This window comes from Berghia stephanieae, chromosome 4, assembly GCF_034508935.2.
Source record: "Berghia stephanieae isolate SIO BIC M18660-M18661 chromosome 4, UCSD_Bste_1.3, whole genome shotgun sequence".
Lineage (NCBI taxonomy): Eukaryota > Metazoa > Mollusca > Gastropoda > Nudibranchia > Aeolidiidae > Berghia > Berghia stephanieae.
Window position 1 is genome coordinate 45,240,147 of NC_088363.1, and position 12,886 is coordinate 45,253,032.

General features: G+C 36.0%; 1 protein-coding gene across 4 annotated transcripts in view; it reads left to right on the forward strand.

The window, feature by feature from the left end:
- The window catches only part of LOC144970656 (uncharacterized), a 57,066-nt gene extending 45,467 nt beyond the window's left edge, over positions 1-11,599 (forward strand). For all 4 annotated transcript variants that reach the window (XM_078910501.1, XM_078910499.1, XM_078910502.1 and 1 more), the window contains exons 8-12: positions 160-216; positions 1,814-1,979; positions 5,787-7,154; positions 7,949-8,040; positions 10,525-11,599. In XM_078910501.1, the coding sequence (XP_078766627.1) occupies positions 160-216; positions 1,814-1,979; positions 5,787-7,154; positions 7,949-8,040; positions 10,525-10,718 (1,877 nt within the window). In that variant the 3' untranslated portion in view covers positions 10,719-11,599. The remainder of the gene's footprint in view (positions 1-159; positions 217-1,813; positions 1,980-5,786; positions 7,155-7,948; positions 8,041-10,524) is intronic.
- The last annotated feature ends 1,287 nt before the right edge of the window (positions 11,600-12,886 follow it).

Sequence of the window (12,886 nt, forward strand, 5' to 3'; positions counted from 1 at the left end):
TGTGTGTAACCTCAAACGTTTATAGTCAGGTTAATATAGTTTAGTGAGAATTACTCACAAACGCGGATGGCAAAAAACAATAACAAAGACCAAGTCGTGACGTCAACTTCGAACTATCTATATTATGCTCAATCCATTATAACATTCTATTTTTCTCAGGGGACCCACCCGTCTGTACAGTGGAACAGTACATTACTTGTTTCAAGCCTAGCGAAGGTACGGTCCATTGTCTGTTTTGTTCCCATACGAAGCGTTTCCATTTTCACTCTTTCGTTAGTATTTTACGTTTTGTTCGAGGGATGCAGATTTCTTCACGTTATAGAGACCTCGTTAATCTTAATAATAGTTCAAATTCTTCGCCTAGATAAAGCCATCCTCTCATCTGACTAGCAGTCGTCTTTGGTGTTTAAATCAGCGTATTTTATTGACAAAAGAGAATATCCAAAACATTCATTTCATATTATTATTATTATATTATTATTATTATTATTATTATTATTATTATTATTATTATTATTATTATTATTATTATTATTATTATTATTATTATTATTATTATTATTATTATTATTATTATTATTATTATTATTATTTATTATTATTATTATTATTATTATTATTATTATTATTATTATTATTATTATTATTATTATTATTATTATTATTATTATATTATTATTATTATTATTATATATTATTATTATTATTATTATTATTATTATTATTATTATTATTATTATTAATATTATTATTATGACATCCGAATTATGGGCTCGATTTAGTATTGTTGTAATGGGCAATATTTAGCGTAGCTTTGAGAGTATTTCCATTACAACAATGGGACCATAACTATTTGTTTTGTCAGACTCGTAAATAAGTGCACGTTGTTCTGACATGATACGGTTTTGAGGTAAATTACCCATACTTCAGGAAGTGACTTTCCAACCTGCTATGTCGCATCCAGTTATAAAATCAGTTGATGTTAGTTTTGTTTTTCAATACATTGGATAAATGGAAATCGCCAGGTAAAAGCTGAACTCCCAAAACACTCATCATAAGACAGAAAATAGACAAGCATTTTCTTCTTTAACTCAAAGAAAAAAATGACCAAAAAATGGAGATTTTCTCTAAAATAAAGATCTGAAAAAGTGTGTATAAAACAGTGCCAGGCAAGGCATATATAAAAATACAAGAAAAAACATTCCTAAAATCAGCCTGGTTTGAGTCGAGGAAGGCTGTTGTTTTGGGATTTATTTTCCCGTATTTTTCTCTCTACCTTGTATGAAACTGTTTGATACACACTTTTTCAGATATCTTGTATCTTACACCAGTCCTGCTTTCTAATTTTTTTATGTTTAAATTTTCTCTGAAAGATCAAAATAAGACTTTAGCAGGTTTTGAAAGTCATTGTCTCAATCGGGAAGAAAAGTTGTGACATCAAATCCTCTACTCTTTTGGTTCTAAAATCCTTGGGAGTGTGCATGTAACCAGTTCTCGGAGTACTAATAATGAATAGGTTACATAAAGGCGGCATAACTATTTCAGTAGTAGGATGTATAGGCAGATTCTTAGGAATACGGGACGTACAAGAGCGAGGATGGATCATCTGTATTAACGACCAGCATAATTGAGTCTCTGACACCAGAAGATGAATTACACAAGGTATGAATTCAGTCATGCAGAAGAGTGGTTTTACACTTTCAATGAAATAGGAACCCGTTTTTGACATCACACTTTTCTTCCCTTTTGTGATTTTTTTTAACGATCTTAACAAAAAGGGGATTGACATTTTGTTTTCTAATTTCCTCCCCAGCCAAAGTCCATCGTCGAGTAGAAGAGGAATGCTACTGTCCTGTTCCTTGTAAATTCCTTATCTACGATTCCATCATCTCATTCTCTGCCACGTCAGCGTACGCCCAGGAACGCCTTCTGACAAAAACAACTACAGACTCTCTTAAGAAGAAATATCTGGCAGCCAGGTATAAACAGATGTTAAAAGAATATAAGAACATTTATTATAAAACGCATTTCCGCGGATTTACCATTCTCAATGCTTTTCACCATGTTTCATCTATTTCCCAAGTAGGCCTTGTGTAGAGCCATATCTCTCCGTTTCATTCAGTAGCAGTAGCCAATTTGGGATGGCCATTTTGTATTAACACACATACAATATCCATCACTGCATATAGATAGAATGCGCTTGGCCAAGGAGTTCACAACATTGCCATCCGGAAGTATAACGGACCAACACACAAACTCTGTGTAACCATGAACTTTTATAGTCTGGTTAATAAAGTTTAGTGAGAACAACTCACAAACGCGGATGGCAAAAACAATAACAAAGGCCTGAGTGACGTCATCTGCATACTATCTATAGATAGTATGAAGATGACGTCACTCAGGTCTTTGTTATTGTTTTTTGCCATCCTCTTTTATGAGTAATGCTCACTGAACTGTATTAACCGGACTATAAACGTTCATGGATACACACAGTTTTGTGTGTTGGTCCGTTATACTTCCGGATGGCAATGTTATGAGCTTCTTAGCCAAGCGCATACTATCTATAGCCAAATATTCATTCACTCCAACGGAGTAATGTGAGTAACATGCTTTACCCGATGACACGTTGGGACCAGAATTTTACACTTTCACCCAACAGTCATCGAACAAGCGTAACATTCTTGACTTTTGTGACAAGACGAACCCTACCACATTACCTTAACAGATTATGGTTGTGGTCTATAGCAGTTCTCCACGCCATAAGGGCCCATTGAGCCAGAATTTATCTGGGTCACTTTAGTGTTGACAGGACAAGACGAATTGCATGCTACCTTTTGGATAGGACGCTGGTCTATGTTAAAATACTTTCCAGCTGATCTGACTGACCCAACAAATCAATCACTTCTGGATGCAGAAGAGAGAGAGAGAGAGAGAGAGAGAGAGAGAGAGAGAGAGAGAGAGAGAGAGGGGGGGGGGGGGGGGGGGGGTGGGTTGGTCAGGGGAAAAATCTCGACTTCTCCAGTCCCTTTACTTGTGAAGCGAGTGTTCTATCAACTTGGCAATCGATATCCTCCTCATCTCTAGCCCTCTTTACTTACCATATTGATTCATTTGTGGCGCTGTGTTGTGTTATTTCAACTGTTCTGTGCAATGTTGTGCACCTACGGACTTGTAGGTTTGTGGTTTTCGTCCGCTTCCGGGCAGCGCAAAGTTGAGTCCCTGGAAAGGCGCATTGCTTACATTCCCAAACTGCACTCAGTATGGAAACAGCGTTGTATCTGGGGATCCCTTTGGAGAGGGTGTGTGGTCTTGTGATATGACCCTCGCTTTCGGATCGGAAGGTCATGGGTTCTAGCCTCGCTCGGCGCATAGTCGAGTTCTTGGAAAAGGCTCTTTACTCACATTCTCTCACCGTACTCAGGTGTAAAATGAGTACCTGGCCTTTAACAGCGTTGCCTCTGTCGGAATTAAAAAAAAATGTATTATCGCCTAACAGGGGTCATGTTTCGTTCAACATATTACATGTTGCTGTTGGTTTGAGATCCTTTGTAAAACGCTTTGATCACGTTTAGTGGATATTGCTCAAGTTTTTTAGAGGGCTCTAAGCTCAGCAAGTAGATATTTGCACTATATAAGAGTTGAAGTTTTATGTCAATTTATATTTTGCTTTTTTGAGTTGTTGTTTTTTTGGTATGAAAAGTAACCAAAAACAAAAGTCAATTTGACTCCACGGTCGAGGCCTTCTGATTTATGGGAAATCGTTTTTTATTTCTTGTATTTAAAAAAAAAACTGAGCTTTTATATAGACTAGAGCAATATCCACTAAACGTTCTCAAAGCGCTTTAGAAGGGCAACACTTAACCTGTAGGAGGAGACATGACGCCTGTTAGGCGATATTACAATTTTTTTTCGGACAGAGACAACGCTGGTAACGGCCAGCTACTCATTTTACACATGAGTACGTTGAGAGAATGTTAGTAAAGGGTCTTTTTCAAGGACTCAACTATGTGCCGAGCGGTGCTCGAACTCAGGACCTTCCGATCCGAAAGCGAGTGTTATACCACAAGACCATATAACCACATTTATGTATTTTTCTTACTGTTTTGTCTGGCACTGTTCCATCTACCTTTTTTCAAATCTTACACCGATGCCAGCTTCCTAATTTTGTCAGTGTAATTTTACAGAAAATACAAACATGACACTTTGAGCTTTTTGATATTTTTAAAAATATAGCGTAGTATTCACTAAAAGTGCTCAAAGCGCTTTGCAAGAGTCCCTAGCCAACAGCAACATTTAACATGCAGAACAAGACAACACGCCAATTCGGCGATTTTACATTTTTTCCGACAGAGACAACGCTGTTAACGGCCAGGTGTTCATTTTACACCTGAGTACGTACGGTGAGAGAACGTGAGTAGAAAGCCTTTTCTAAGGACTGAACTATGCGCCGCTCAGAACGGGACGCTATCCCTGGCCTTTCGATCTGAAGAGAGTTAATCAAGGTCAAAACGGTATTAGGTCGGAGTGATTTTGATGCTATGCGTTTAGGTAAAGAACTCACAACATCCACCAACCGGATATAACGTACCTGCAATGCGTGGTTTAAGATGGAGATAAAATTTAATTTGATAAACATATTAAGTGATTATTCTCCAGACCACTCGGAAGTTTTACATAGGCACCTTTTACACCCACGCACTATCCCTATTAATGTAGTTTTATTATATGTAATAGAGGTCTGCAAGGCCTATGATTTCCCCGTTACACAATAACTGATAATAGTAAACAGCAGTAATTATTGGATCGTATAGCTGTCTACGAATATAACCTTCACAAAAATAAAATAATTAACTATTGAATAAGAAAAAAAATTCCAATCACACTTAGATTTGACAATAAAGGTTAGTCTGATATATCCTTTTTTATGTATTAATAATTATTGTAGGTATTTACAGAATGTTGTTATATGACATAGTTGAGTCTGGCCATCTCCCTGGTCCTTAATATTCCCGCCTATGAAGGGGATGACATCTGTTTTGATATGATAGATATATTTAAGATGGCGTCAGATTTCTCCGTGTTAAACTTCCTTGGCCTGTCTGAGTTAGACAGTGTTACATTTTGATAAATACGTGTACATTATATTTAATTTAGTAATAAAGTCCTAATCTTATGATAAGGATAATGTTTGGTTCAGAGACAGTCTAAAGTCAGACCTAGCACACGGGTTCAAATGGCATATGGATAAAGAAGTCTATTAATACTACAGTAACATTGTCTACTGCATGGGCCTTATAAGTATAGACTCGTGAATATTTTAAGTAAAATGAATAATACCCATAATGTCATGAAGCAAACAAAGAGGCGCAGTCCTCATGACTTTACAAGTCTACACTAGTCTAGATTAAACAACGATATTGTAATGTGTGATCAAATTATATATATCCAAATCTTAATGATACAATGTATATCAAAGTCATAATAATACAATCATAGGGTATAGGAAGAGTAGGCAGATAATGTTGATGATACAAAGTCTCTCGATCAGAAAGATTTAAAAAAAAAATCAATCAGTTTCTCACTCACTTTTGAATAGTACACCACTAATAACGGGGTACCTTTTGTGTGTGAAAAGAGAGTGCTCTACTAACTGAGCTATCAAAACCCTCTATACATTACCCAGGTCCCAGACTTTTTTTTATTACTGTTTATTCATTTTACAACAATAATATCTAACTTGTTTTCATTTTAACAGAATGGGTCATATTTAAAATCTTATCCTACAGGGAAATTTCGTCACGTATGAACCCAATAAAGTTCAACAAACTCGTACGTCTTGAACGCACTGCAAGATCGACCTTTGATGAATTGAAAAATGTTATGCTCTCAGCTGGATTGTCTCACGTAACTGCTCAAAGGAACATCCTGCAGTCGATCTACGAAGACATAAAATCAATTCACGAGAGGAAATTGTATCTCTTAAGATGGCAAGAATTCAACGTCAATAAAAACTTTATAAGAGTGAAACAAGCCATGGAGGAGAGGACACTCTTCCCGGTTATGCATGGATTTCAGGAGCTTGGATATCAAATTGAGATTAGGATTCGCCAAATGGCGAACCCCCCTAGTAATCTAACCTTCAGTGAGGATGTTAGGCTGGCGCTGTATATGGAAACGATGAACATGATAAATGGGAGAATTCAGCTATGTGACAAAGCTCATAGAAACTACACTTATCTTTACAAAGCATATCTTAATGGGAAAAGAATTTACGGGTACATCTTTGAGAAAGAACCCAAACGCGACAACGACTACATAGTGCCGAAAAAACTACTAAAAGACTCGTTATTTCGGACTCCAAATGCAGCAAAATACAGCAAACTTTTGGGGGTAAATCTCCGTCGGATTCAGCGCCAGTTGAGAGCTTATTCGGCCCATGCCAATGTTAGTTATTTCAATAACACGGTCAATGAGACGACTTTACATGCGACGAATGTTTTATTTTACAATAGAGGTCGTGCGTTCTACCAATCCAGGAGCGAGTTTTATAAAGAGTCCATAGAATATCCAGCACGTTACATGAAATCTAAAATAGAAGATTTTGAGAGAAGATGGAGGTCGTTTGAGAGCAATTATCAAATGCTTTCGAATTCCGTCAATACGATATTGAATAACTTAGTCCATCTCAATAGTTCAATTCTCAGTCGAATAAAACAAGGAATGGACTCAACAGAAAAGTTTATCAATTTCAAAAACGTTACTAAGCAGCAGGCGGCAGCGGAACTGACGTCACATGATACTAATGTTGGAATCAATGATTTTAAATTATTTTTTAATGAGCTAAGATCACGTGGTCAAGATATATTTGACGGATGGTCAACGCTGTTACACTTCACCAATGCCATTTGGGAAGTCATTCTCAATGATGAAAACATGCAAGAAATTTACGAATACCGAAATATGACGGATTTCCTACGGAACTTTACTGATGTCCGCAGCGAATATCGGGAAAACTTTACAAGAATTCGTGATTTGTACGATCCTCGATTCATCGTAGGGAACTCGGATATCATGTTTTTGATTAATGTTGAGTCTCTCATTGAACACATGCGTTTGTACAAAATTGGCAACCGTCTAGATTCAACTTTTATCAAGTAAGTAATATTTAAATATTATATGTGATTATTCCACCCATCTCATTGGAAAACCCTATCATTCTCAGTAACGCGTTGAATAAAGCTTTCGATTTCCGTGTCCCATTGCTTGTTCTCAACTCTTTTCACGCCGTATTATTCAGACGTTTTCAGACGATCATGTTGCCTATTTTCTTGTTACAATTTTTCGCTTTCATTGAAAGAAAAAACATTGTTCGTTCCCCCCGTCTTCTCCCTCTCTTTCTCTCTCTCTCTCTCTCTCTCTCTCTCTCTCTCTCTCTCTCTCTCTCTCTCTCTCTCTATTTCCCTCCGTCTTCCTCTGTCTCCTTCTCTCGTTGCATGCCATATCTTATATCTAACCCCTCTCTCTATCTCTCACCGAACGTCTATACGTTCTGTATCCCATCCTGCTTCAAGTAACCATAAAAAGTAACATTTATTTCTTCTTCTTCTTCTTCTTCTTCTTCTTCTTCTTCTTCTTCTTCTTCTTCTTCTTCTTCTTCTTCTTCTTCTTCTTCTTCCTCTTCCTCTTCTTCTCATTATTATTTAATCATCATCATCATCATCATCATCATCGTCATCATCATCATCATCATCATCATCATCATCATCATCATCATTATTGTTAGTTATTATTATTATTATTATTTTTATTATTATTATTATTATTATTATTATTATTATTATTATTATTATTATTATTATTATTACTGTTTTGTCTTTGCTGTTGATGTTATTATTATGTATCTATTTATTTATTTATCACTTGGTCTTTACTCCCCCCCCCCCCCCAGAGACAATTTCCTACAGCTTGACGTGTTCTATCGTGAGAAGAGCTATGAACAAATCACACAACAACCTGCATACGACATTTTTGCTTTGATTTGTAAGTCCATTCATTGTATTCTTAGTTTGGTTCTAGTGTTGTACGATTGCGCCTCATGGAGCAGCCTTCGAAACTCATAAACGTAAATCTCATGGAACTATTTGTCTCAAAATTTAAAGAAGGCTTCGGTCCTGTGCTCTTGTAGAAAATCATAACGACAGAGAGAGAGAGAGAGAGAGAGAGAGAGAGAGAGAGAGAGAGAGAGAGAGAGCGAGCGAAGAAGAGAGAGAGAGAGAGAGAGGGAGAGAGAGAGCGAAGAAGAGAGAGAGAGAGAGAGAGAGAGAGAGAGAGAGAGAGAGAGAGAGAGAGAGAGCAACTTCGTTTTCTTTTTTGACTTTTGTTGTCATATTTTTTGTAGTTAGGTCCCTTGATTTATTCGTCCAAAAAAGAGTGAATGAAAAAAGGAAAGAAGAACAAAGATCAAAGATGGCGGTTGCCGATTGAGTTGAGAGAAGACCTTTTGTATTTTGTATTTATTTTACAACCCCTTTTTAATTATTTAGATGATTACTACAATCTGAACAGCAGTTACATGAACGGATGGAACTAAGCATTATGTATTCAATCAAATTCAATCCACAAGTGTTGTCGAATTGGATTCAATAGCATGATGTCACGTCGCTCAGCAACGGTGGCCACCGTGGTTCTAAAAAAAGAAAATCGGTACTTTTTATTCTTCATGGTGGCTCGAACTTTTCATATGTTTTATGATCAGAATGTGTAAAAGTCAAAACATAATCAGATTTATAATGGTTTTTTTTGCCTCTGGATACGCTTTTATGCTCGTCGGAGAAGTATTTCATAAGGGCGTCCACCATTGTTCCGATAGTTTAGACCATGTGTCATTACGAGGGAAGTGACGTTACGACTGTTGAAGCGTATTTCGGTACACAAGTAAAACAATCTTTCAGAGGCATAGGCTCGTGCAGCTGTGGTTTATCAAGGTTTCTATAGCAGTGGCAATACCGCAGTACCCTTTAGATAGGGAGCTAGTCTATCACAAAATACTTTCCGACATATCTAACAGACTACAGCTACTCAATTCCTGTTGAGTGGACAGGTGATGATGTGGGCCAGAAATAGATTAGTTTGAGTTTTTATATAGCTCAATATCCGCTTTGTGTACTCAAAGCGATTTATATGGGGTACCAAACCAACAGCAACTCTTAACACGGATGAGGCATAACGTCTGTAAAACGCTATTACTATTACAATTTTTTTTCAACTCATACAATGCTGGCATTGTCCAGGTTTATACTTTACACATTGAGCTTTAGGTTTTTATATAGAGCAATGTCCACTGAACGTGCTCAAAGCGCTTTAATACGGGTCCACAGCCAATAGCAACCATTAAGATGGAGATCGAGACATGATGCCCGTCAAGGCGATATTAAATTTTATTTTTCCGACAGAGACAACGCTGTTTACAGTCAGGTACTCATTTTATACCTGAGTACGGTGAGATGATGTGAGTACAGAGATTTTTCCAAAGACTCAACTATGCACTGCTCAGAGCGGTGATCCGCATGCGAGTGTCAAACCAATAGACCACATAGTCGGTCTGCAACCACGTGGTAACGTTTGGGGCGGTGGGTCACATGGTGTAGATATTGCACAAGGTATTGATGTTATGCGTTTAGTTAAAAAAAACTCATAACATCCACCAGCCGGATATAACATACCATAAATAGGTTTAACCTTAATCGTTTATAGTAAGCTTAATAAAATTAACTGAGAACTGTTCATAAAATGGCTGACTGTTCTATCTATTGATCAAGCGGTAGAAGAGTAGATATTTTACTTAGACTCATACCATCGACAGCAAAACCTGTGTAGTTCGCTATAGATAACATGAAGTTTACGTCACTCATGTCTTTGTTATTGCTTTGTGCCATTCGCGTTTATGATAAATTGGATTTAATAGTCCGATGTCACGTCCGCCCAGCAACCAGCAGCTTGAAATTTCTTCATGCTGGCTAGAACTTTTTCGCATGTCATGGGATCAGAATGTATAAAACTCAAAACATGATGAAATCTACAATATTTTTCTCCTCTGAATACGGATAAGTATTTCATAAGGGCGATGATGGAGATAGTTTAGAACCAGTTACTATGTGACATTACGAGGGAATTGACGTCACGACTGTTGAACTTAATTCTCACTAATCTGTATTAACCAGGTTATAAGCGTTCAAGGTTACACATAGTTTTGTGTGTTGGACCGTTTTACCTCCTGAAGGCAACGTTGTGAGATTCTTAGCCAGACGCATATTATCTGTATTCACCAATTGTTTACATTATGAATGACGACTGTGGTTATGTTCTCTTCCACGGGGTGTTTTGTGTTCTATGAGACAAACAAAACAAGTATTTTCATATTTAATTTACTAAATGAAAGCAGCTTTATTTTGAAAGTCAGCTCAATAAAATCTTACTTAAAAAAAAATTATCCTAACATTGTTTTTTTCTCCTTTATTCCACCAGGTGATATCGGAGGTTCTATGGGTCTCTTCATCGGAGCCAGCGTTCTGTCTCTCTACGAGATTATAGAATTGTTTCTCCACGTATTTCTGCGACCGTTATTCCGGAACTCAAAGAGATCTCCTGGAAAAGCAAACCATCCCGATTCCAGTAACCGTTTTACTAATCCGGAACACTTCAATAAACCTCTGGGATAGTGATGATGATAATAACACCAATAATAATAATAATTGGACTAACATATGACTCATCCCTCGAACGGATGTTATATCAGAGTGACCAAGATTCTATGAAAGACTAATGAACAAAAATTATATATAGAACCCCTTCTTCAGTCAATAATAGAAATAATAATTTTTTTTTTCTTGTTGTTGACTGAAAAAAAGGTTTCAAGTGCAAATCATTCCGTGACTCTTTTTTTTCCGAAGCTATTGTATTCATTCTTGTCCGTTACGTTTTATAACAGTCTACAAATTCTAGTAGCTAAGTATCACCTATTTGCCGTAAAGACCGTAAAGAGGTTTTAATGTTAAATTGACCAGATATGTGACATTTTAATATTTCGACGTGCGCAACTGAAGATGGAGGTTCCGATTGCTCAGTTGGTAGAACACTCACTTCACAATCAAATGGAACAAGATAGGTCCCAGGTGCAGTCGAGAGTTTTTTTTCTGACTCCGCCCCCTGTCCACCCAGCAGTGATTGGGTAGCTTGGTCTGGGGGGAAAGATCTGGGGGGGAAAGTACTTTGCGCTAGACTAGCGTCCTATCCAAAGGGTAGCAAGCAATTGCTATTGTCCATTTCAAGCCATAGAAACCGGGATAAACTACAGGCTCTAGCGACCTTATGGCTCAGAAAGACTACTTAATTGAAGATGATAAATTGCTTTTTTTCCTCTCTTAAAATGGATACGCTCTTTGATTGCACAATGTCTTATTACCACGCCAAAAGACAGCTTGCAGAAGAGAAAATAATGTTCAATGTGAATCTTGTGTGTTGAATCTATTATTTTACGAACATTCAATGAATTATAATTTAAACCCTTCTTCACGGAATATAAATTAGTCCACCAAATGATCATTCGATGTCAATAAAAAAAAACTCTCATATTTTCCAAAGAGAACAAATAGGGGGTTAATAATCATACTCATGGAAATAAAACGAAAGTTTCTGAAGTGGGGCTCAAACCTAAAACCTTCTGGATCCAACTGCAAGAAACTGTGGACTGTAAAAAGTCATGAACCAAATGAATATAACAGCTTCGAAAAAGAAACTAATAACAAACACGGAACGTTTCGGGTTCAAAAACTTTCTTCATTCTAAACAAAAAAGCACATCGCGCCCTCCCCTTATTTTATGGTTTAAGTATATAATTTATCCAGTTGAAGTATCAGATTCCCCCGACATAGTACCGTTTTGAGACGAGTGGTCACAAATTCAGTGAAAAAGACGTGATAAACAAAATCGCGGTGTTCTGTGAACATGTAACGTGTATAATGAAGTGAGATGATTATCATTGGAATTCTTGTATAGCTACACTATTAAAAACAAAATGTCCTCTATAAAATGACTAAAGAGGTTGTGGTAAGGCAATTAATTTATTGCATTTATTATTATTATTTTAATTATTATTATTATTATTATTTATTATTATTATTATTATATTATTATTATTATTATTTAATTATTATTATTATTATTATTATTATTTTTTTATTATTATTATCATCATCATCATCATCATCATCATCATCATCATCATCATCATCATCATCATCATCATCATCATCATCATCATTATTATTATTATTATTATTATTATTATTATTATTATTATATTATTATTATTAATATTATTTTTATAATTATTATTATTGTTATTGTTATTATTATTATTATTATTATTATTATTATTATTATTATTATTATTATTATTATTATCATTAATATTGTTATTATTTAAATTATTTAATCTTATTAAAATCAACGTGACTTAATATGGTGTGATAAACAAGATATCAACAATATCAGTCTTTTCTTTCTTTGACTGTAAGTTTTACAGTAGGTAACAAAAATCATACCAAGACTACGTGTTGAGCACCATGTTGGTTTGATTGGACCAGATGAAGAACATTCACGCAGGTTTGGTTTTTCACGAGACGCTATAGCCTTCAACAGTCATGACGTCACTTCCCTCGTAATGACGCATGGTAACTTAGTAACTGGCTCGAAACTATCCGAACAATGGAGGACGCCATTATGAAATATTTATCCGACTAGCTTATATAAAAGTGTATACAGAGGAGAAAAAAAAATATAAATGTTTTGACTTTAATACATTCTGATCACATGATATAGATATGTA